Source organism: Plectrocnemia conspersa, unplaced genomic scaffold, assembly GCF_051122295.1.
Source record: "Plectrocnemia conspersa isolate PC_06_02 unplaced genomic scaffold, ASM5112229v1 ptg000004l, whole genome shotgun sequence".
Classification (NCBI taxonomy): domain Eukaryota; kingdom Metazoa; phylum Arthropoda; class Insecta; order Trichoptera; family Polycentropodidae; genus Plectrocnemia; species Plectrocnemia conspersa.
The window spans coordinates 12226283-12252577 of record NW_028277168.1 but is presented as its reverse complement, the minus strand read 5'-3'; the positions used below and the strand labels follow the sequence as shown (position 1 = coordinate 12252577).

The following is a 26295-nucleotide window of genomic DNA, read 5'->3' as shown; positions in this document are numbered from 1 at the left end:
TTGTAATTAGCGTTACTTAGCGTGTAACCCATGGCATCATTACGCCGTTTTAAACGCTCTTTGCCAATTATGGTTAAATGTTGTATAGGTATGTATATATATAATGCACATTTTGCTAATTTAAAACAGCACTTTGACGAGTATCCATAACCCATTATATCTTAATTTATTTTATTTTGTGTCCGCCAGATGAGATGGGAGGATCCGAAAGCGAAATCATTTGGCACATATAGGAGGTTTCGCATCACATTCGACATTAAAAGCGAACACGAGTAACATAATTCATTTTATGTGAAATAATGTGGCACCATTAAAAATTTTCACTCGTAAACGCTCTGTATATTATTTGATATGAAAAATATTCATCAATATTAATAGCTATTGAGATGTGGATCCTTAATTAGAAATAATATATTATTAAGGGTTTGTTAACAGCATCTTGGAACACGATATCGCTAAATCGAAAACGATACCCACCTGAGTGGATAAGACATTACCTACGCGGATGATTCATGTTAAGCCGGGTAATTACCAAGGCGTGTACACTGACACTCTCCCCGCTCAAAGGGACTAATTACCAAAGCGTTTCCCTCCCTACGAGGGCCTGAAATGGCATAATTGAAGCAAATCCAGCTCTATATGATATATTAAACCTTTTCAAACTTTCTATTTGCAAATGCATTTGCGTGAATGATGTACAAAACTTAGCAAACCAGACACATGCGCGATCGTTCTGGTGTTACAAAAGCTGCCCTTAAAACTAATTTGCAACGATCATGAGAATCAGCCCATGAAGGCCATTAATCAAAAATATACTTGGTAATGATTAAAATATAGCTAAAAAAGAATATTTTGTACTACAAATAGATTGCTTCTTCAGCTACTTGAATAAAGATAGAAGTATATAACATTAACTAGTTCACCCCTATGTAACTTTAAAACGAAAATATTTGGGGTTGATAATTTTGGAAAAATTTTTTTTTCCTATTGAATCCACTGTGGTCCAATTTATTTAAGCTTCTATATATCATTCATATACAATTTATTTAGTATCCATTCCAAATGTTGTGACTACTAACTGAAAAAAAATGTTTTCAGGTAGTGAAAATAATATTTACTTAATTGTTCACTATTGTAATTTACAGAACATCAATGGTTCTCAACATATTTTTAAACACACGGAGTTTATTGCTGTTTTTTTTATAATTTAATATATTAAACACTTAATATATGTATACATATTTATATACTTGATGTTTGGTTATATTTATGCATCGTATGATATTTCTCGAAGCAATCTTTCATATTTAATTTTTTTATTAAATTTTCCGTTGTAAGCCCAATGCGTTACAACAGGGTAAATCTGTACCAACTGAGTAAGTCAATCAGATATAATGAATACCTACAAATAAGTATTAATCACCAGACTGAAAGTCTGGCAATCGGTGACATCTATATTAATAATTATAAATTATTATGTGTATATATAATTTATAACCAATAGATGTCACTGCAGCTGGGGTCGTTTTTTTAAATAATAAAAATTCTAGTGACACTGCCGGAGCTCGAACCCGCAACCTCAGAGTTACTAGTCTGAGACGTTACGGACTACGCTAGATAATATTTTAAATTACGTTTTTTTCTACCAGTTTATTTTGCAGAATATTGGAATTTAATACATGGAAATAGTACCTATTTGATAAGCCACGCCTAGTTCACATCGTAACGATTTTTTTGTCCTTTGATGCAAATATTATTGTTCTTCTTATACCTTCTACTTTTAGTATTTTTTTATTACTTGTGTTATACCTAATTGTACTAGTTAAATATAATTTTTGGGAAAGTGAATTATCAGCAAGTAATATAATCGTGTAAAATTAGCAGGATGATTGGCAGCACTGTAAGTCAGACAGCTGTCAATAATCACGCATGTTCAAAATGACAAATGCAGGGACGCCGTTTTAACTTTGTTTAATGAGGGACAAAAAGACAATTTCATGAAGATTCAGAATATTTTTATTAAATGGCATGAATTTTTTTGGCCAAATTTAAACCTTTTGAAAACCCACATCAAAAACAATAAAATTAGCAGTGGAAATGCTCGGTTATCTAGAGTTCATATTAAGACTTTTTAAAACAATATTACGAGTGAGAATAGAATAAAGTACATCTAAACCGCAATCGAATCGAGAATCGAATAAAGTACATCTAGAGCGCAAAAAACAATTATCCCTTCTCAGAAGTCAAAAATCCACGCCAAAAAAAAATATCGAAATTACTTCGAAACAATCGGCTGCTGCAAAAGGTCCAATGCTCGTTTAATAATAAAAAAAATCCAAAGAAATGTTAGTTGTATTTAAAAAAAAATTAAGTTGAATTATCCTTTATATATGATATCCTTCAGCATGAATGTATCTCAAAAATCTATCGTACAACTCTCGATTAAAATAAAACATTCAGCCTAATTTATTCTCATGACCTTATAGACTTATAATACGACATAAAATAATAAATATATGACAATTGATTCGTCAACATCAACTTCACGATTCGAAATTTAATGCTTCAAAATATTTCGTCAAATATTGAGTTGAATTAAAAACAGTAAATTTATTAATTTAAATAAAATATGTACGTAAATGTAAAAACAATACTTTTTAAATTGAGAACCACGGATAACAAATCAAACGTAAGGTTTTGAGCGGTTGGCAAGGACTGGTCAAAAAATTGTTTTTATAATCCATCGATGATTAACAGTTTTTACGACAAATTCCATGTGAAATGGTTAAGAATTATTAAATCTTTTTACCGTAATATAATGATAGAAGTATCTTCGAGTAACTAATGAAATAAAATAAAGGAAATTTTATCATGAAATCATGTAAAACCATGTTGGGCATGATATATGTATGTACATGCCTTTGGACTTCTAAATGTTAAGCTCTCTGAGTAACTTATGAAATAAAATACTGGAAATTTTATCATTAAATCATTTAAAATAGCTGCAGAAAATAGAAAATACATTGGACATGACTGGACTGCGATGGTAAAACCAGGATAAAGAAGAAGTTTGTCAAACACAACCAAATTACGATTGCCCATCTGTGTCATTATTTAATGATACGCCAAAAGAATTGCAGCTGTAATTAAAGCCATCAAAAGCTTTGTTTATTAACTATATGATTGAAAAGCATTGAATCGCAGCCTATATGCCCACAATTAAAAATAAATTAAACGTTGATATTGAACGTAAACGATCCAGTTTAACTGCCTCTTTTTACGGTCGACTGGTAATAAATTACCGTTTATAAATCGACGATCGCCGATTGATCGTTCGCATGCCGCGAGAACAAAGATGATCTACGAAAATAATCACACACCTTTGTGTCTATTCAAATATTAAGATGCCGATATTGATTTAAGCTTGCGGTATAAACAATTATTCCGCTCCTCGTTCTCTGGACTGTTGTGAATTTCGAAATAAATATATTGGTCAAGATGTAAAAGAGTAATGCATTTTTTTGCACAATGCAACTTTCGGCGCAGCTCTGTCAATATTTGCGTTCGATTAAAAAAATTCACTGTCGCATTCTGGTAAATATTTAAAATGTATGTATGTATATACAAAGTGAAATCTCGTTGGGTTTAATTAAGGCTTAAACAAGCTTGAGTAATCTCTTCGGCGAATCGTGCGAAATGACAAATTGGCAATTTGAGTGCAATACTGTGTATGCATATAATATTATATACTGCTGTAAATCTCTACGCTGATAATATTTCATACAAGTGTGGAAATTGCACATTTCCTTATCTTTTAAAATCGAATTTATATGTGTATAACATTTATCGTGCTTTTAAGCTTTTTTTAAAGAGTCAATGTGCCAAATTTTCATTGAGTGAAATGTAATCGATGATTCCATTAATTGAAATCACACGATCGTGTATGAATATAATGGTAAACCTATGGTATGTATGTATATAAAAACAATATCATGAAGCTCGAGGCTACTTTTAAACGCCCACTTTCTATTCTCGCACCTTGCGCGTTTCAATCACATTATAAACAATCAAATCGTTGACAATAATAATAATATAATCATTCATTGTGCTCTTGGCGAGAGCGCGGATAATTGAAACGTTAAACGTTTTCACGGCCCCATTGTTGTGTTTGATTTTGGCCATAAAACGATCGATTTCTATATTGTTGCACGTCGAATGCGAAAGCACGAAACGACTGTTTTCGCCCTCGTATTAATTTTCATAAGTGCTATGTAAAACGATTCCTTTGAAGCGTTTAACGGCCGAAACGACGCGAAACGTTTGGATTTATCGGGAGATGCTTTAATGTCGGATAGGTATGAAAACATCTGGACGAGTCGCCGCTGATGCTAAATATACACTATGCATATTATAATAATATGTAATTGTATAAATAGACGACTTGAGAAACGTTCGAACGTCTTTCATTGATCGGGCGGTAAGGTGAGCTTTCGACGGTGCGAGCTTTCGCAAACGCCTAAAAATGAAATCGCGACACAATTCATTGAATGCAAAATTATTTATGTACACTTAAAATATAATATAATATAATCTAGAACGCAATTTTATCAATTAACGTAGTCGATCGAATGCAATCTTATCAATTAACATAGTCGACACGATAATTTCTATAATCTATATACTAGGACTGGCATATAACAGTTAATCGTATTATGAAACGAGCTAAAATTAATCTGCGATTGATTTATGCATGTCATTGGAGAGATAATGAAACATAGATATTCATAAATATTTATCGTTTAACTGTATTTAGCAATTAATTGAAACTAGTATTTCTATAATTACACAATATATTTAACGCTAAATCTCTATTTACTTATTTTTTATGTCATGAAATCCTTTAGTACAATAAAGATAAACGCTACTGATTTTAAGTTTGAGATTCATTAATCTAATTTACAGTCGATACATTTTCATATTTTCATCAAACTCATTTTTTTTAAATTGAATCTGCATCTTTGAAAAAGTTGCAGTTTTCCCATGTAATGTTTTTTTACATGTAATGTTTATTTTCTTTTACTGCTAATATCTAGGTCTGTTTTATTAAAAATAATTATTCAGGTGCATATAAATAATGGTTTCAAAAATGCGGTCATGAAATTATTTTATCAATTCAAGATTTGAGGCCAGTAAATTTTACATAATTTAAAAGATAAATTCTCTGAACACATGTATACTAACTATCACAAAAAAAATTAGCCCTAGCCCTTTTATATTCCTGAGCAATGGAACGCGGTTAGTTGTGAAGGCGTAGGACAGATGAATGAGGCAACAATATTGTCTGGAACATTTAACAGCGATGCTGTGTTTATACCGAAAATCCCATTCATACTTATTGCAATATGATTTGACAAATAAATGCTTGAAAACTTGTAATAGATAAACATAATATTTATACTAAAATTAATATGTATAAATTTTGAGAGTCCCTGCTTTGTCTGTCTGTCTGTCGATATGGGCCCGCAATAACGATTTGTGAAAAATCAGCACGCAATATAAATCATATATAGCCGTGTTTGTTGTTCTGGGCGCGAAAGCTCTTTGATTTCGTTAAAAACACGTGTTTCTTGTAGGAATGGCACTTTATGCTCTTATTATACACCGCTAACGGGCGGCTATTAAATCGCATTTTAACCCTTTGTGACTGAGCCGACGCGAGCGCCCAATTCGGTCCATCGTTGACTCATCAAACAAAGTTGTATCGAACAAAGTTGTCGTTTTGACGTTTTTGACAAGTGCAGAAGAAGCACGCCAGATGAAAGAGAAGCATGCGACATTGACAGATATATCTGAATCAATAAAATTGATAAAATAAGCAACTTTTTTCGTTACCTTCGAAATGCTCGCATAATAAACACATATTTTATAACTCGATAATTAATCGTGAGGAGTCGTCATCTTCATTCAATTGTGCGATTGTGCTCTGTAAAGGCACTCCGAGATGAAGAGAATCTGGACACGAGGCTCGGTCGGCGGATCACTAATCTCTCAATAAATCACAGCCTCCTCACAATGATCACTCGGGTTGTCCTTTCTTCTCGGCGCGCTATTACAATTCAACACGTATCTCGCCGTAATTTTTCATCGCATTAATATTTTAATACGAGGAGGACAAATTATTAATAAAGCTTGTCAAGCGACTCGAGTGCACTCCCGGCTACAGGGTGTTTAAAATATTTAGATACGACACTGAACATAAAACAAGGTTGTAAATATGATACATTACGACGGTCTTATTCCAGTAGCTTGTGCTATAATATTTTATGTAAGTGCTAAATGTAATAAAAACATAGTAAGTATGTACTATTTGTTAGGATCGAAACGAACATTTTGCGATGCACAATTGGACTGCGCAGTGAGAATGTTTTTTATTCAAAAACTGCAATCTTATTTTTTATAGATATGATAGTTCATTATCATTTCAAAATCCTTAGTTTAAGTTATATTCAGCATAAGAGGTACTATTCGATCCTCACAAAGATATAATAAACGAGTAGAAATGATTATAATTTTACCAAAATTTATACTGCTGATAAATATACATCATTCTTACGCAGTACGACGTTCTATCGAGTCGCAACTTCCTATGAAGCTCTCGCAAAAACTACCATTTATGTTTTGAAATGGTATTAGAAGACTTTGGGTATATAGAGCCATCTATGAAAAAGCTTTAAAATTATTACCACTCTGGCGAAAATTAAATATTGTTTTTTCAACGTCGCCAGGGCTGTCATCAGCTACTTGTGCCTTTCTAATTTTTAATAACAATGGCTGGCATTACGGTCATATATTACGCTAAAGTAGATCAGTGACTTCCAACCTATTTAAAACATGTGTATTATTTATTTAATTAGTATGCCATTCAAAGTTCGTCTTTTCTGATTTAAAAAATGTGAAAACAGTTAATAAAAAAATTAAAAATAATAATTATATTTTTAGTTACATAAAGTAGTTCATTATTAAAGATTTTTTTATACCTAATATGTACAACCTATCACGACATTTAACTGTGAGATTAGGAAAATCTAATCAATGATGATCGATCGGAATTATAATTATACAATAATCACTAATCTCCTAGATATGATAGAAATTGAAAAACAGAAAGATTCTAACCCATGTCTTTCGGGAATTAATCACCTTTGAGTATACCACTGCTATTTATAATCGCAAATCGTTGAAAACAAATGAAATATGTAATGTCAGGTAAAGACAAACAGAAAGGGTAGATATACCATTTATTAAATAACTATCACTTTACTAAGTGTTATTAAAATAAGTAATGATAAATGTATATATTAACATTTAATTAAAATAAATTAACTATATGTATAGGCATATTATGTATCCATCAAAATTGTAACGGCACTTAGTTGGTTGTAAAAGAATTGAACGCATATTATGGTAAGTATATTTAAAGGTTCGACTTTTCGCTTCGATTCGCATTGTTTTACCATGACAATAAAATGGACTTGGCTTGAGCGATCTCTTCTTACTAATTTCATGTCAAAAAACACGGTGCAAGAATATTTATTTATTATTTGTAAATTTTGTGTTGTCATGACAAGCATTAGCCCGATGCATTTCAACCGAGTCAACACAGTCAACACTTATAATTACGGTTTATAATCAAAAGATGTCCGTATTGATTTTATTTTAATTAAATATCAATGAGATTAGGAAAATCTAGGAAAACCTAAATCTCTGATGATCGATCAGAATTAAAATATATTGCATATATATATATATATATATAATTATCGTGCTGATTGGTATAAGAGGAAAAGGATTCAACAAACAAGCGAATAACATCATTATTATATAACCTGCGGAATGTTTACGTTCGAACATAATCGTAAACGAATTTGTGAACACGGTGTGCGATATTACGGCGACATTATGCGGTCGTGAAGGCTTATGAAAGCCGAGGTTATATCTATTGAACGGAGACGCGTGCGTACAAAATGAATGAAAAGAATGACGAGATATGAGTGTTATTTTTCTCTTATTCCACCACCGTACATACACATATAATATTATTTTATATATAGCATATTTCAAAAGACTCTTTATTTTTATGATGATCAGCGCCGGTGACACAATGAGCAGAGGACCGGCTCGATCAATTCTTGGAAAAACCTTTCAACTGGCCGAATGATCCATTCATTGTGTTTGTTATATTGTCGCTTATGATGCGATTAATCTTAAGACGTGCATTGATATTTCATAGTAATAATTATAATATATTTACAACTGATATTTTAAGTTGGACAAACTTTAATATACTTAAAGCTTAGAAACTCTCAAGTGGATTATATTATATAATGCAGTCGTCCTGTTTATCACCACGATCGTCGATATACCGTTACTCTCAACTACAAATTTCCTCTCCCCATAGCCGAAAATCATGACTTCTGACTTAATTAGCATCTGCTCGTGGCCATGTGTTATTATAAAACTGATATTGGTATACAGCCACCAAGTAAATATTGCGTATACGTTTGGGGTAGGTTCTTTTCTAGAGCGGCAGACACATGCGCGGATAAAATAGACCCGACCTTTACCTCGAAAAACCAAATAAGCGTGTGGATTTGTGAAGTGCGTATATATTCTATATGCATGACAGTGGTCGTCAACCATCGGACGAAAGGGGAAAACCGATACCTCAATCGCCGCACGCAACTTTACGGCCGTCTGGCTTTTTTTAACAATTAAACTGTTTCACGGCGATATAAATTTTATATTATAATAATAAAGAACAATGCAATTATTCGACGAAAATGCACAATAAAACGTTTTACGACATCGTTATCGACATTAATATTTAAATTAATAGCGATATTGTGAGTCATTTTGTAATTATCGCCTTGCTTATGGTTTGTTATATTTAATACGTATATTAGTGAAGAGAAACTTTATACTATCTTATATATACATATACAGTATCTATGTCTAGCTTTGTTCGACAGCTTTGTTCATTTATAATACATAAATAATGCTATAACAAAAGTAAATAAAATCAATGGTTCCATTTTTAACAAGCAAATGTTTACTACCACTAAAGCGAAAAAAGTGACTGTGTCCCATGACAAAAAAAGTATTTTTCACCGTTATATAATTTTTTGAATGTGTGTGGATAGTATTTTATTAAATGACATGCATTTTCTGGCCAAATTAAGGGGGGGTTTAAAATCCACGTCAAAAAAAGTCAAAAATCCACGTCAAAAGCAATAAAATCGTGCCGTTGCAGTGGGAACAACAGTTCAACAAGATCATCGTTGTATTTGTTTCGTAGTTTTTTTGCATTAACCCGAATTTCATCATCATTCTAGTCGCGAATTAGCCACATGAAACTGAATGCATTATTTATTTATTTTGTCGCATTAAATCTAGTTGTCAAATTACCGATAATATAATTTATAAAAGCATTACATTTATATAATTCAGCTAGTGTTGTTGATTCTTTGTTATTTCTTGGCTTCTTCCTTTTTCGACAATCTGAAAGTTCAGATCAAATACTTGAATTTACTGCTACTCATTTTGGATATTTTCTCCCAAATAAGTATAATATTTTATAAGGTTCAGAAAGCAATAAAATCAACTATAATTTGCAAACAAATTAACACAGGCCGCATAAAAAAAATAAACTTTTGATTAGTAAAGCTTATTGTGAGAGTACTTCCTAGACGGTGTGTGCTTTTGAAGGCAATGTTTCACTCCTCTTATTTATTTTAGTATGCATAAAAATGGCAAAAGAAACTTATACCTGAAATATGTACATACATCGCAAACAACTAGTTTTAGTTTTTATATATATATATATTCATTTTTTCAGAGTCGAACCCCTCAAGGATAACGGACCCCAGGAATTGGTCCCGTCTCCCCCACCCCTGCCTGCTCATATCAAGAGGGTTTAAACATTGACGTTAACCACATGGCTACATTATTATTTATTAGTTAATTTAACGTTAAACCGTAAATTGCTTATCTATAAAAATCATTTCAAGGTTATAAATAATTTATTTAATTTAATTATTAATTATTATTAAAAATTAATTATCAAAAAAAATATGTTATATATTATGATTTGTGTTTTGCTATATACATTTTTTTCTTGTTTCCGCATCCATCATATGGCACAGATGTCTGTATCAAATATGTAAATAAACACATGCAGTTTTTGAAGTTTGAAGTTGAATGAAGATTGTGTAAACTCACTTCTTCACATTGTATATACTGAGCGTCTTACGCAGCAATAATAATAATAAATAGGGGTAGATTAGAGATGAGACTGTACCGATTGAAGAAAAATTGGGTCACTTTTTTGTCTCAGTCGGTATATGGGGTGTTCGAGTGAGATGGACGGATGTAAAGTGGTGTTGTCGTTGAATTGCGATAATTTTTACAACGTAGTAGAATTCGAGTCGTGTGCATGGGTTTATATTTGGAACAGGAAATGATAACCCGCCGGGTCATTACTGAGATGTTCGGTTGGGGTAGGGCTAGAAACATATTTCACATAAACAATTTTTTTATGTGATCGTGTGTGGGATCAAGTTATTGGAGTGTATCCAATGTACAGATAAGAGGCTTGATTAGAATATTACACACACATGTTAAATATATATTTTTTAAAAAAAATATTATTATTATTAAATCAGTAAATTTACAGTATATCTTCTTTATATTACAAGTTGCAAGCTGAATCTATAAGATGTATAAATAAATGCTGAGTTCTGGATTAATAATTACAAGAGCGAAAAGAACTGAGAACGACGACTTGTATGCCAAATCCCAAAGATATTATCTATATATGGATGGACTCAAAAACATTGGAAGACCCTGTTCAAGTCGGGGATAGGGGACTTATGATCGAATAAGTTGCTTAGTTGTAGAATACTGGTACTATAATGTAGTAATAGATGGCTTCACGTAATTTTTCAGGGCAAGACACACATTGAATTGTAGTTTTTGATTGCTTAACGTTGACTGTGAGACCCTATGTGAATATATAAAATGCAATCTGCATGATGTCAAAGCTTATTATTATTAGAATCTTGATGCAAAAAGAATACTGTACCATCCAAAAATACCACAAAACCAAAAAAGGGTGACGCGCCCGCAGATTAATTTACAGCAGGAAGCGTCTCCTTGTAAAGCAGTATAAAATAATATTAAACCCTGGGGCGAAATGAACATGTGCCAAAAACGAAGCGAACACTTCCAAATATATCCCTCGGCGGAGCCAAAATCATGAACCCTAATCCCGAATTTAAGATCGGCGGATATTTATGGGCCGAATATGCGCCGTTAGCTTTCGGGTGCCACTAATTAATGCACGCATTAATGCATTTCCTGCAAGCGACAGAATCACGCACCCATACATCCATGAAATTCATCGAAAACATGTTGGTTGCACGTGATGAATTTGGGAATAAAAAAAGTATAATTGGAATAGTAGGAAGTGGCTAGAAGGGCGAACCCAATAATTTGCAATAAGATTGTTTAAGTACAAGTGAAATAAAAAGCTTCTACTGAATATACATTTACTATTCTTAAATATAAGATTTTGTTACAAATTAATTTAAATGTAATACGATACAGACAGGCCTGCCGAGAGGAAGGGAGAGAGGGCAAATTCCTTGCGCCCGAAACTAAAAAAAATCATAGCAAGAATATATTTATTAAAAAGTAAAAACCGACCTGAAATAATGAATATGAAGTAAACTACAGTTATATGAGATCCCTTTTTTATACATATTATACAATAAATAAAAGGAGCAAAACATTGCCTTCAAAAGCACCCACTTTATAGGTAGTACTTTCACAATAAACATTATTATTCAAAGGGACAGATAGTAGTTTTTTGATGCGGCTCCCTTTGTGTTAAAATTTATTTGCAAATTATTGTTGACTTTATTACTTTTTGAACGTTTAAAAAATATTAGATATGAGAGAAAATATTCAAGGAATGTAAATTAGTACCAGCAAATTTAGGTATTCGATCTAAAAGATCAGATCGAATACCTAAGGAAGAAGCAAAGAAATAACGAAAAATTAACAAGTCCAATCTCTCAGGGGAAGATAAGCGCAAGAAGAAATACAGACAGACAGACGCATCGCATCTCACATATTGCTCCATAGTTTGTCTGCGTTTCGATATTACCCTATGTTTTAAAAATATGATAGCTATCCTTATCGATATTACTATGGATATAAGAGGGCTAATGAAAGTATATTCAAATCGAATTTTGATCAATAGGAGAGCGCAAAAACAATTATCACTTCTCAGAAGGCAAAAATTCACGTCAAAAGCAATAAAATCGTGTCGGCGCCGTCGCAGTGGGAACGCTCGGTAACGAGCGTTCCCACTGAGACGGCGACGGCACGATTTTATTGCTTTTGACGTGGATTTTTGACTTCTGAGAAGGGATAATTGTTTTTGCGCTCTCCTATTGGTCAAAATTCGGTTTAGATGTTTTTAATTGATGCTTACTCGTAATATTATTATAAAAAGTCTTAATATAAACGCTTGATAATCGAGTGTTTTTATTTGAGCGCGATGCTACGATTTTATTGCTTTTACCTGGACTTGAAATTCACTATATGGCAACACTGAGCAGTAAAGAAAACGCGCCTAATTATCAAGTAGATATTTTTAATGCCTAATTAAAATATTTCGCAACGGTGGCTAATTTTTATATTTATTTGTAACATAGAAAGGGTTAACTCGTACCTATTATTATTTATTGAAAAAAATATATTACGATGTTAAAAAATATATAAAATGGCCCAGAATCATTTCTTTCCCAGGGCCCGAGTTCGTTCTCAGTGGATACAGACTCAACTAACACTCTTAAATTTTAACTAAGATTAGCCTAGTCGATTTATGTGGCATCAAGCGTTGTTCGAAATTCTAAGCTTTAGGGGAAAATATTGATTGAGCACACATGGTCTGATACATTAGCATTCAAGTTCTATACCCAAAACGAGGGTGGGAAGCCCGAATTCCTTATGAAGTGACTAAATTGAAAAAAAAAACTAAATTTAGAATTGGCGAGGGTGAAACACTATTTCCAGATTCGTTTGGTTGTTTTTTTTTCCTTGAAAGATTACGTGAAACGAGTCGAGTTGATGAATCATTCACATGCGATAATTTCATCGTTTTTAATGGAACACTTTCGTGTTTTTGTATGCGTCGTAAAAAATATGTTATTTATGCGCTCTTATCTCCAAAACGCCGTTGGATTTGTTTACCACGAGGACAGAGTCGGTGCATCGATTCTAGAAATTGCCCTTGAAAATAAATTGGAACTATTTACTAGCGTATTATACGTTAACTATTTAACTGTGGTTCACAAACTAGACAGAAAGTATGCGACTTTCATGCTACTTACGACTAATATATAAACAAAATATCTGTTTCTTATTATATATATATATTTTTTAAATTACACAATGTATATGTAACACACTGTAATAAAGTGCAGCGTAAACAATAGATAAAGAAAGGCGATACATAATTGCGTCTAACGCGACCTGCCCCAACACGGCCATTCGTGGCCAACATTCTTACCACATTCGGTCAGATTTGGACACGAATCCCGTCACGTTCAATGTTATCGCGTTTCCGTCAATCATCGAAATTCCTAAGAGTCAGATAATGTGAATAAAAAATTATCTGAACCGCGCCCATAAGGGATTTGGATCATGTTTTAATAATTATTGGAAGTTGTGATCTCGGAATGATTTGTTTACATAAAATAATTTATAGAGACACTGAAGGGAGCGCACGCGTGATTATTTTTAATTTCCGATAATGTGATGGACCGTGACTGGTCCCCGGTCATTATTTGTCATTTAATGGCGACAGTAACGACGCAACATGGCGGCCGTTGCACCTTCAACGTCTGAAGCCGATCCATTCCGTTTTTAACGGCTATTAGTATATTAGTAATCTGGTTATTACAAACTATGACTTTGATGAGCGAGTTCTCGGTATACTAAACGACGACGACGACAGACTAGCTATAATAGTGGCTGATCATCATGCCAATAAAAAATGACATTCATTAACGCGTAAAATTGTCTAATAATTGTTTCATATAAAGTGAGCGATTTTTACTCAGTCGGAAGCTTACTATGATTTACGAACAAGATTATGTTTTGAATTTATCATGTTTTTATAGATAGGTAACTATTTTGAACATTTTTTAATACAAAACATTTTTTCTTCGCAAAATGATTTTCTGCAGTAATTCATAAGGCGGTCCTGACAAATGCACAAACAATTCGTTTTATGGAACAATTATTTTATATATTGTTCTTTTAAAATTTTATTATAGACTTGGTCGTTAGACCACTTAAAAAAAATTAGATTCGTTATTTGAGTTTTTTTTTTATTTAAAACAGAGTCTTGTGATTTTTTCCAGAGTCAGGCATTGGGGATTTGTCCCCTCCCTTTTCCCCCTTCGGCTGACCCGTATATAATTATCTGGGGTACCTCAAAGCAGTGAAAGATCGACCACCGTACATGTACGGCGATACCGCTTAACCCTTTAAACGCGAAAATAGACTAAAGTCACCCAATTGATTTTTTTTATCTCTTTACGCAAAAATCAGCAAAAAATATGATTTTCAAGAAAAATATAATTTTTTTAAAAATATGATTTTTAAGAAAAATCTTTTTTGTGAATAAACATAAAATATAATTTTAAATAAATAAATATTAAAAAATCCGAACATTTAAACACAGTATCAAGGTAAAATTTGCATTTTTCAAAAAAAAAAAAAAAAAAACAATTAAATATTATTTTTGATTAACGCGTCCAAAGAGTTAAAAAAAAATATATTTACATAACATAAATATTTCTGTCAATGTGGTATTTTCTATGCAAATCGCCAAATTTTGGTATTTTCTATGCAAATCGCCAAATTTTGGTATTTTCTATGCAAATCGCCAAATTTTGGTATTTTCTATGCAAATCGCCAAAGTTTGCGATAACCTATTATGCTCGGGTTTGTCATGCGGAGCGCCTGTAACTTAAATGATTTGCGTTCTGTACTATACGTAAGTTCGTAGCGTCCTCGAATATGACTCCATTGTCTGGAATCCGAGTGAAGGAGAGAATTCAAAGAAAATTTCTAAAATAGAGTACGGGTGGCATTCGTATTTGTATCGTAGTGTATTTTCACTATGAGTATTAGGATAGAATTCATTGCATTCTAAGCAACGATATTGACTTGCTTTAGTCGCGATCGCGTTCCTAATTCTGGCCAGGACGCCAGAGCTTGAGAACGCTCCTCTTGCGCGAGCCATGCAGTTTCTCAACGAGCCAAATACAAAGATGTTTTCGGCGATAGCTGAGGAGCTGGGATGGTGCCGATCTATTTTAGATGTGCACCATAAGTGTTTTTTATCGTTTGTATAATAGCCATCATGGCGCATTGGGAAAATCTGTCAAGTAATTATGGTCAAATTAGAAATTAAAACAATAATTCATTGGTAAATTTTTAGCAAAATAACATTTTTGCAAACAGAGCATTTTTTCATTAATAAAAATGCCCCTATAACCCCCTATAGCGTATGCGGCAGTCCCTCCTATAGCGTACTTTTTGTTACTGTGTCTCTTGACTTCGCTAGACGTATTCTGTATATACCATACGCTATATACCATATTTTCAACTCATATATTAATTTTAAAAAATACACCCATTCTAAAAAAATTCTACTACAACAGTGTTTTTCAACCGAGTAAATTCTTGAGTATATAAATTTCATGCTAAATGAATAGAGAACATGATACAAAAAGTTGAGAAACACTGTACTACACCATATCTACTAAATGTACTTCCCAAAAATTTGCAATGCCAAACCTTTTTGACGTCGCTACTCATAGCTAATTTGATGGGATCCTAAAAATAAAATAAAAATAATTACATAAAAACGATCTATTTTCTATCAAAGTGAAAATATGGTAATATTTTGTACATATGTATATAACAACAGAGTTTATGAATCCTAATCTTTCAATTACCAATACATCTGAAATTTCATCCAAATTTGTCTAGGTGTTCGAACGTGTTAAAAAAACATAAAACAAAACATCTTCCCTACGGGCGAAAAGTCGATAGTAACAATAAACGATTTACATAATGACGAGGCGCTCAGGAGGCACAAGAAAAAAATAACTCGTTAACATTAGTGCAGCGTTCGAGACTCATGATAGCGTAATTATCGCACTTATAGGAAAAAATAGGAATTTAACCTTGAAATATGCCCAATAATTGATATTGCTTCCGAAACGCATTTCACATTAACATTCCACGGGAATTGGACAGAACGAGAAATTATTGTCGAAACGTATCGAGCCGAGAAGATAACACACGTCGTGTTATATCACAAAAGGGCATTACATACACCATTGTTATGACAATGGCATCAATTATTTTTTTTAATTTAAATTAGCAGACATTCTTAACCATGAAAAAAGGTTCGTTGATAACGTGGCTAGGGCAATAAAACTTTCATTACAAATAAATTAACCCCGACACATCCAGACGGTTTTAATTCTTCGCATTTCCTGCTAGCACTTTAGTACCTATACTACATATATAAAAAAAGGAAGTGATATTAGCGCAATGCAATTATTGCGCTGAACGATAACGAAAAGTGGGCAGCTAGTAGTGCAATTGTTTTCAATTTACATCGAAACTACATTAGTTTTAAATGTTTCTACAGAGTGATAAAACGCATACGGTACGTGGCATATGTGTCGTATATAAATTATACGGTAAAATGCATGTGTGTATCGTATGAATAAATGTACCAATCGGTTTGATTGAAATACGAGCGTGACTGTAAAAAGGCAACGCAACTTTATATACACACATAGATAAACGTTTATTACGTTATGGAAAAATCGAGGTGGAAAAAAGTGCCATACTAGTGTAGATTAATTAGTTCGAAAGTGCTGGAAGCGATAGATATGTATTATTTATATATTGCATTCACTCGATAAGAAAACATTGTATTTGTAGTCTGAAAATAGCGGAACTGCCTGTCAAACACGAGTGATACTAATTCTCATATAGCGTATTATATATTTATAATAGATTATGTTTTTAAATGTGGAATAAAAAACAATTACCATTTTATGGAATGACTTTTTAACTGATTGAATTGTACCAAGAGGATCTCATTTACTACTATAATTAATAATGTATATTTTCAGATTTTGCTTATGATTAAATTCATAAATAATAATAAAGTCATTGACAAAGTTGAATATAATTATATAAATTATTATTGATTAATAACGAATTTATACTATCATTATTAAATTAATAATTCTTTAACTTCTGAGCATCAGATTTTTCTTTATACAATTTAAAAAATATGTAACTTAATATCGTACTAGCAATTAAAAATTATATAAGTTTTAATGTACGTATGTAATAATTATATGGACTTTGTCGATTTTTTACTACTACTAGAATGTAGTTGTTATTGAGTTAAGCTATGAATACATAAGTCCTGTAATAATTTACAATAAATATGCATGCTGTAAAAAAGTAAGAGCCTGTATAGTCGTAAAAATAATAATACACAGGTGGACCGAACAAAACTGAGCCGTATTTCAGATGATGATATCTCACGAAACCAAAGGCATGCTTTTTATTTGTAAGACAATACCTTAAAAATATAACAATAAAAAGTTTGACTTATAAAATATATGATAATGGTCTATTTATTTGTTCATGATTTTACTATCCTTAAAATTTGTTCAGTTTACGATGAGCTCATTATTCCCATAAGTTTAAGCCATTGTTTAGCTGTTGTTTTTAACTATTATAGTATTATTAATTAAGTTATTTTCTGTGTATTATAAATTAAATTAATGTCACGCTGATTTATTTTTACTATAATCTATAATTGATTGAGATGGTAAATTATTGCTTAAGGTTGCGGATTTTTAACTACGAGACTGGGGTTAATAATTAAAAGTATTATTCTAATCGATCTAGATATGCCTAAAAATATAAATAAATTGCTGTATTAGCATAAAAATTCTCTCGATCTTACGAGAATGTCTCGTCTATCTCGTGACACATTAACTACTGTATACAAACAATAATTAATTTTCAATAGCACTGCCTTTATAATTAATACCAATGCGGGCAAAACGGCTAAGGCGTCTATTAATATTAATCGTGGATCGTTTTAATTAAACGCCATATTTTCGTTAAGTTCCCATGTATTATAATATCTTAAACAGTAAAATGTCTTCTTTTATTGTTGATAATCACACGTTTTAAAGCAGAACGAACACGACCATATAGCTCTACGAATGTATATAATTGCACATAAAAACGTATACAATGTAGCTGAATACGCACAAGAGTAAAGAAAAAGGTATCACACCGAAAGAAAAAGTTAGTGCCTTTTTATGGTGCCAAATTATTGGGCGGTGCGCGACCTTAATCATTATTAATAAATTATTGTAAAATGGAGCGCATGTAATTTATTTTTGGAGGGTATTATATATTCCGGCATGAATTCATTATAATAATATTTAGTCTATCTAATAATATTTACAATTAAACTACAGATCGATCATCTCAAATTAAACTACCTAATCTTACAGATCAACATCGAGTTGACGAACAAGATCAGCGATTTCTAAACAGTTACAAGACCAATACAGTAATTTCATGAGGCCACTTAATAAGCCCACTATCTTGAATCAGAAATGTTTTATTCAATATACCTATATGATTTATACAAGTACAAGAGCTTTTTAAAAACCATTTAGTTGCTGAGCTTTTAATGATTACTCTTTAAATATATACATATGTATATCGTATTACATAATAATAATACAAATATATGTAAAAAAAAATGTTATTTTCCCCGAATCCAGCATTTCCCCCATAGTACATAAGTCGATATATCTGATTTAGGCAATCAAAGGGTTAATGTTTTATTCTGATATATTTTCGTATAATAAAAATGTAATATTTGAGCGTAAATTGGCTACCATCTAACGACAGGTGTTGCACCTTAAAAAATAAATTACGATAAATTGTATATTAGTTAAAAAAAAATTGCTATGAAAATTGCATGTGGGTCTTATCGTTACGCATCCAAAATATGTCTATATTATTGTCAAATTTTACAAAAACGGCCATGAATCGTTTGTGGAACATCGACAAAAGATATCTATTCACAAATTGTCAAAAAGTGTATTAACATAAACGTCACATTAATTAATGTTAACGCATAACAATGGCGGGGCGTCATTTTTTTGCGTTTCACGGTTATCACAAGCGGCGTAAGTGGATAATTATAAAACCACATAAATAATAGTTAGGCCCGCATTGAAAGATGATTATTAGTTATTTTATAAACTTTAACGATATAATATAACGTCGATTTTTAACCTTGTACGTAATCGTCGTTTCGGTAATATGGGTCGTCTATGAATATATAAAGTAACGAAATTTTAAACACACGACACTATTTTAACACTTAGCGAGCGGAACTAATGCAACTAAACTTACACATATGCGCCATTGGCCGAGATGCACGGTCAGATAAGAGCAGAAAGGAAATCTCGCACACGATCGTTGTTGAAATTTCGTGATATTACAGATTCACGTGCTTTTCCTCCATCACGATTGTGACTTTACACGTACGGTATTCATCATCGTTTCAAACAATGACAGAATCGGTCATGAGACTTGCGAAAGAGCGAGCTTTCTTCGGTAGGTGGTGATAATCCGATTTGTTTCGGTCGGGTTTTTAATTTTTCATGTGACTGTTGCATGTTGCAAGAATTTTTTAGGAATAAATTGTATAATGAATTAATACATTGAAGTGGTAAATGACAAGGTTATGATAGTCTTCATAGATATTAGACGTCAAAAAACACATCAAACAGAATAAAATTGTAATGTAAACACGAAAACAACTTTTTTTCAAGTTACGATAGTCATCAATAGAAAAAATGCCATTTTGACTTGTGGACATAAAAGGCTTTTTTGCGACATTGCGCATTTCGCAAATTGACAGTTTTACAACAAAAAAATTTTTTTCGTACAAATCGAAGCATACATGAAGAAATATTACTAGAAAAATCGTGTTTCATATATTATCTAATATATACAAGCTAATTAATACCACATTTCAAATTCATTTTAATTATTCTGTATTAACTGTATTAATTTGTTTTTATAAATATTTGTGTATTTCAATAATATATAAAAGCCTGTATAAAATATATATAATAAATTTTGTGCTGTAGCTACATATAATATATATATTTTTTAAATAGTGATATCATTTACTAACAACATAAATCTATCAAAATAAAAAATCATTCGACAAATTGTTAGTCAATGAAAATTCCACTAAAGACGTCGCTATTTTCTCATACAAAAACTGCACATGTAAATTATCTAGAATGGCCAAATACAAAAAAAAATCGTGTATTCTAAAATAGTATATAAATATAATTAAATGTTCAAAATAAATTTATAATATAATATATTAAATATGTATCCCCAAACCGGCATAAAAGGGGATATAGTTTTGCTCTGTTTTTTTTCGATATAAACATTTATTATAAGATTAAAAATACATACATTACAATTAAGTACAAAATGATGGCTTATAACCATTTTGTAGTTTACAAGAGAAAATTGAAAAGATAAAACCAATAGAAAAAAAAATAGTTAAATTTATTTTATTAAAATTATATTAAAATTTATTAATTTTAGTCTTGTGGTATTCATCAATTTTAGAGATAAATGGGCTAATATGGTCTAGAAATTTTTAATACATTTTAATTTTAGCTAAGCTTTTAACTTTTACGAGAAAATATTTCTGCGACGCTTTTAGTAAAATTTGTAGTGACTAGCCAATGTCTAACCATTTTTCAATAATGTTCATTATGCTATGAATAGTGTCTTATATTTTATTTCCTAGTTCCTCGGCATGAGCCATTAACCTGGATAACTATTTAATTTATTTACTTATTCTCTTTTTTATTTTTTGAGGAATAATAAAAACAAAACACACGTAGGGTCGAAGTATTCCGGCGGAAATCGAGCGCCATTAAAAAAGTAAGATGGCGACCTCTTTAATTAAAATAATCGCGCCAATCACGAGCGGCCCCGCAAAACGTGCACGAATGGCGAAAAAAAATATAATGCACTCGCCGCCCTTGCTCATTTCGTTCGTTCGGCAGGTTGCTGCATCATTGGCCGCCTTATTTAGATACAAATGTTCAATAAGGGAGAAAAACTACCAGGACTCGTCGTTGGTTTAATAAGGAGAGCCGTAACAGAAGGTCCATTAATTTATATAAATTTTCAATCTCTCACCTGTCTCACTTGTTTGAATTGCTCCTCGAAACTCCACGTCTGCTGAGAAGACGTGGACCCCTCCGAGCTACTCGAAGAAGCCGATCCTCCAGGAGCCGTCGGTGTGCCATTCATGGGTCCGTTCATGGGGCCGTTTATTGGGCCGTTTGGGGCGGTGGCTGGCTGTGAAGGGGTCAAAAACGGCCCCGGGTGCTGGAACGGAAAGCCCATGGGGAGGGAAAAGGGGGCGTTGGGCGGCCCGAGAAGGGGGTTGCCGCCCCCTGGGGGCAGGCTGCCCAGTGGGGTGTTTTGTGCCAGTGATGCCAGGGAGGACAGGTGAGGGTGCAGGGAGTTCTTCAGGCTCTCGAAGTCGTCGCGGGTCTGCAACGTATAAAAAACGAAAAAAACTTCAATAAAAACGACTTAATTATGAAGTAAAATAATCAACGTGCGTTTGAATCGAGATAATCGATTGATTCTATTTAACCCTTTCAGTCCATTTATATTTTTTGATAATATAAAATATCACTCGTATATGCATATAGTAAAAATGGTTTAGAAAGGGTTAAAAGCGCCACCTACGTTCAAAAAACTATTTTACTTTTCAATATGGCATATCAAATCAATACGACCCCACGTGCGTTTAATTAAATCCAGTGACGCGCTTAAAATAGTAGACCGAACTATAAATTCTCGATTATAATAATTTAAGAATCGAACATAATTGTATCTAAAAGTAGCCCGATTAGTATAAAGCAACAATATTTATCATCACCAGACTACTTTTAAAACTTCTATGACAAAAAATATGTATTATATATTTGTTTCCCATCTGATTATAATAAAGCAAGCTATCCAAATCATTTCTATAATATATACATACCCAGGTATGCCAATTTTTAATTGACTTATATAAAAAATATCCTACTAAATTATATCATGATAGATCCGATACGATGCGTTCATGGAACGCATCCATCAGATTCACATGCGATATAATCTCCAAACCCGTTAAAACATAACATTTTTTTAAACATGCATATAAAAAAAAAAGAAAAAGAAAATCTAACCATTCCGTTCTCTTGAACCTCGCAAAACTTTCTCATCAGCTCTTCAATGGCATCCTATTCGAGTTTTTCGGAAAAAATAAATTTACAAAAGCGTTTGAGTTTGTTTGTTTTCATATAAAATAAGATCCAATCGATCTAGCAAATGTGTGAACCTTTTCAGGCCTGTGTAGTCTGAGGCGATCGAGGATGTCTCTTCTGGAATGAGATCCTCGACCTTCGTCGCTGCTGCATTCTTCTGGATCATGCTCTACTTCACCATCGGTGACTTCGCCCTCGACCTCTTCCTGGTGCGACTGTAACGAAAAAGAAAATATATTTAGTCTTGATTTTTTATATATATTATATTGTTTCATATTAAGTGATCTACATATTTTATATTATTCAGCGATGGGTGTTGTTTTATTCTTTTTTTTTATTTGCTGTTTTTTTCCCTTTTTTATTATAGCATCGATAAAAGATTTGCATGTCTTTTTCTATATGGGTTCAAATTAAAACACAGTGCGGCGCAGGCCACGAGAAGTATCAAAATACGATTTGGCGAGAGTATCGTTAATCAAAGAACTGCTTGATTAAAAATATTGAGAAACACCGTCGAAGCTAATCTATAAAAAAAAAATTGAACACTCAATGCAGAAAGGTTAAAGAATAGACAAATAGGTACCGCACGAACAGATCAAAAGGCAAAAACAGCAACGTTTCGATGTCTGTTCTTCATAAGTTCTCGGAAATAATAGAGAATCGTTCTTAAAGATTCATTACCTACGATAATAAACGGATTCTCTACGTTAACCAAAAAATGTTAGACAACAAAGAAGTTTCGAAACTGAGTTTACACACGAAAAAAATATGGTGACAGTATTGTTATCCTGGAGGAATTATACATCTATTGTTTCATAAACAGTAGAATCAAATTCACGACTGTAAGACAAAAACGGTTCTTAGAAATAATAGGAAACAATTCTTGCATTTACCTGAAATGGACAATGGTTACATAGCAAAGAAGTTCCGAAACCAAGTTTACACACAAAAAAACTATGGTGACATATTCATCGATCGTATCTTTAACTATGTATTATAGCGAAGCATGCATTAATTAACCATAAAACATTCGATGTTAATAAACAGACTTGGAGTGATGATAATTCGAGACGTCATTTGCTTCATCCCCTATATTTCATTGACTACTCTGGTTTCCATTCAAAACGAATAAATCTTTCGCCTATTCCATTGATCTTTGCCCTGCATATAAACAATAAAACACATTTATAAATAATATTGAGATATATATTATTATATAAAAGTCCTTGGCGCCTTCAGAGTCTTTAAAAATAAATATTTTTATAGACAAGGAATACATTAATCGTTGGCAAAAGACCATTTTTGTAAATGAAGCTATTTAAGGTAGTGCTTTATAAGTGCATAAATAGGGTATAAAGGAAAAACATAATTGTATATTTTTTATCGTATTTAAATAAAAAAAAAACATAGGAAGGACATTCGTAAGTAAAAGATACAAGCGAATTTTAGCAGAGATTTTATACTAAATTTATTGAAATTTATGAAAGTTCCAGTATGTTAAGTGTGAAAATATTCAATACTTAAAAATAAACTGCAGCTGAAATTCAACGCCAATTTGTTTCTATGTATAGAAAAATTGTGTCGTGAATATATTGTATATGAAAAAAAATAGAAGAACATCCGTTATAACTGATTAAAATATGCACTACATTTAAGAAAGAATTTGTTTTAATATGCTTTTAAAGATTGATGAACTTTGGGAACAACAATTTTAAAGTTTATTTTATTATGGCTAAAATAAGAACAAATTATAAAATACTTATAAAACTAATAAAATACACATTATAAAATACTTATTTTAATTAAATATTTTTTTTAAATTGTAAATACAAGTTTTATACCGCAAGTGCGTGACACTATCAATGGCTGTGTGTGCGCGCATGCGCGCTTGCAGTGAGACCACAGAATTTGCGCGTTCCTTATTTTATTATGTTCAAACCAAAACCTAACCTAAGCAAATTAATCATATTCGTTTAGGTTAGCTTTTGGTTTGAACAGAAAATAGACGTTTCGCAACTGTCAACGCAACTGGCAACGATACGTTAAGGATGTACGATTTTCATGAATAACGAAATCAAGTATCAGTAGAAAGATACTTCGCAATTCTAAAGATTCATCCCGATGCGTGCGCGTTTCTTTTAGGAAAAACGACAAAAGGGAAGGATAAACGATCTGACCCTGAGATTTTCGGTAGCCGAGAGAACCATGAACCGGCGAACATGTGAATTTAATATTATTAATAATATATAAATTGGCAGAGCTGTCACGCGATATCTCATGACTCGCAGAGTTTGTGAGCCGAAGCGGTGGCGACCCAGAGGCGAAAAACCCAGCGCTATTATAATATATAGTTATACATACACACCCTTCATCGTTTACAATTGAAATAATTTCGAATTAAAGAGCAGAAGAAGAAAAAATAAGCAGCACATCCTCTGCCTTCGCAAAGCAATTACGAGATTGATGCTCCTCTACAATTATATGAAATTGATTATAATTTGAATAATTATAACTAAATATTCCAGCGTTATATTATTATAAATATATTATAAATTGCATAGCGTACTAACATATCAATTCGGCGATCTATTAAAATAGTGATCCTCGGAACTTTAATATATTTTTCACGTTTATAAATTAATATATGTATATGCTAAAGCAAACAGACCACTGAAAACTCAATTTAAATATCACTGTGTTAAAAGAAGTATTATATGATGGGTGAAGATGCACATTATAAGCAATTATATGGTGTAGATCAGATATAAATATTTTGCACTTAATTATTGTAGATACATATTAAAAAGATAACGCTTCCTTTTTAATACTAGGTAGCAAACGTTTATTGCCTTAATTATTTATTTTTCGCTTTCTAAGGATGGAGATACTTTGATATTAAAGTGCTCTAGATACATAAATCGAACGATTGATAATTTGATATATTGGGGAGTGGAGCAATACTAAATTGCTAGGGGGGTGGTACTGTGTGGCCCGATTTAGTTTGCCAGCCCGCGTAACTATAATTGTTTCAATCATGTAATACTTTGATCTTATGTCTTATTGCTAAATCGTTTCCACACATTCACTAAAATTTTTTAAAAAGAAATTTTATTTATTAGACATTCTATTTATATTTACACTTAATATGGACTTAAACAGCTCCTAATAAGAACAATTTTATTAATCCTAGTAAATTTAAAAAAAAATATTTCATGAAATATAATTTTTTGATGCGTAGCACAGGTTAAATTTATTAGAAGATTTATAATTAAAATTGGGTTACAATAAAATTATGAAATTATGAAGGTATTTTTGATATTGACAGTTTTGCCAGCGAAAGAATAAGATGTGTGTGTAAAGAGATTTTTAGCATATTGGTTACCAACAACGTATGATGCTCATATCCTTTTTCAATCAATAAAAACAAGATGACTCATAATATTATTTTACATATAATATTTATATGTAAACTAGCACTCCTGCATAAATATACCTTTATTTACTATGTCTACACGTATTCTATATATTGGTATGTATTTAGAATTATCATTCAAATGCAATGATATAAAAAAAAGTAAAATTTTGTAAAAAGTTCGTGCTTTAAATATTTGGAAAAATGGTTTTCAATGCATATGCTACTACTAATAAAAAAAACTTTTCTTAAAATTCAGCAGATTTGATTTGTTTCCGAAAAACGGTGTTATCTCACTTGACGAAGCAA

General features: G+C 31.9%; 1 protein-coding gene across 3 annotated transcripts in view; it reads right to left on the bottom strand.

Moving 5' to 3' along the window:
* LOC148235950 (protein dead ringer-like) overlaps positions 1-26295 on the bottom strand; it is a 171490-nt gene that overhangs the window by 105004 nt on the left and 40191 nt on the right. For 2 of the 3 annotated variants that reach the window (XM_088184945.1, XM_088184946.1), the window contains exons 2-4: positions 22649-22789; positions 22497-22550; positions 21448-21807 (exon numbers count right to left, since the gene is read on the bottom strand). In XM_088184945.1, the coding sequence (XP_088041071.1) occupies positions 21448-21807; positions 22497-22550; positions 22649-22789 (555 nt within the window). The remainder of the gene's footprint in view (positions 1-21447; positions 21808-22496; positions 22551-22648; positions 22790-26295) is intronic. The other variant, XM_088184948.1, reaches the window with a different exon arrangement.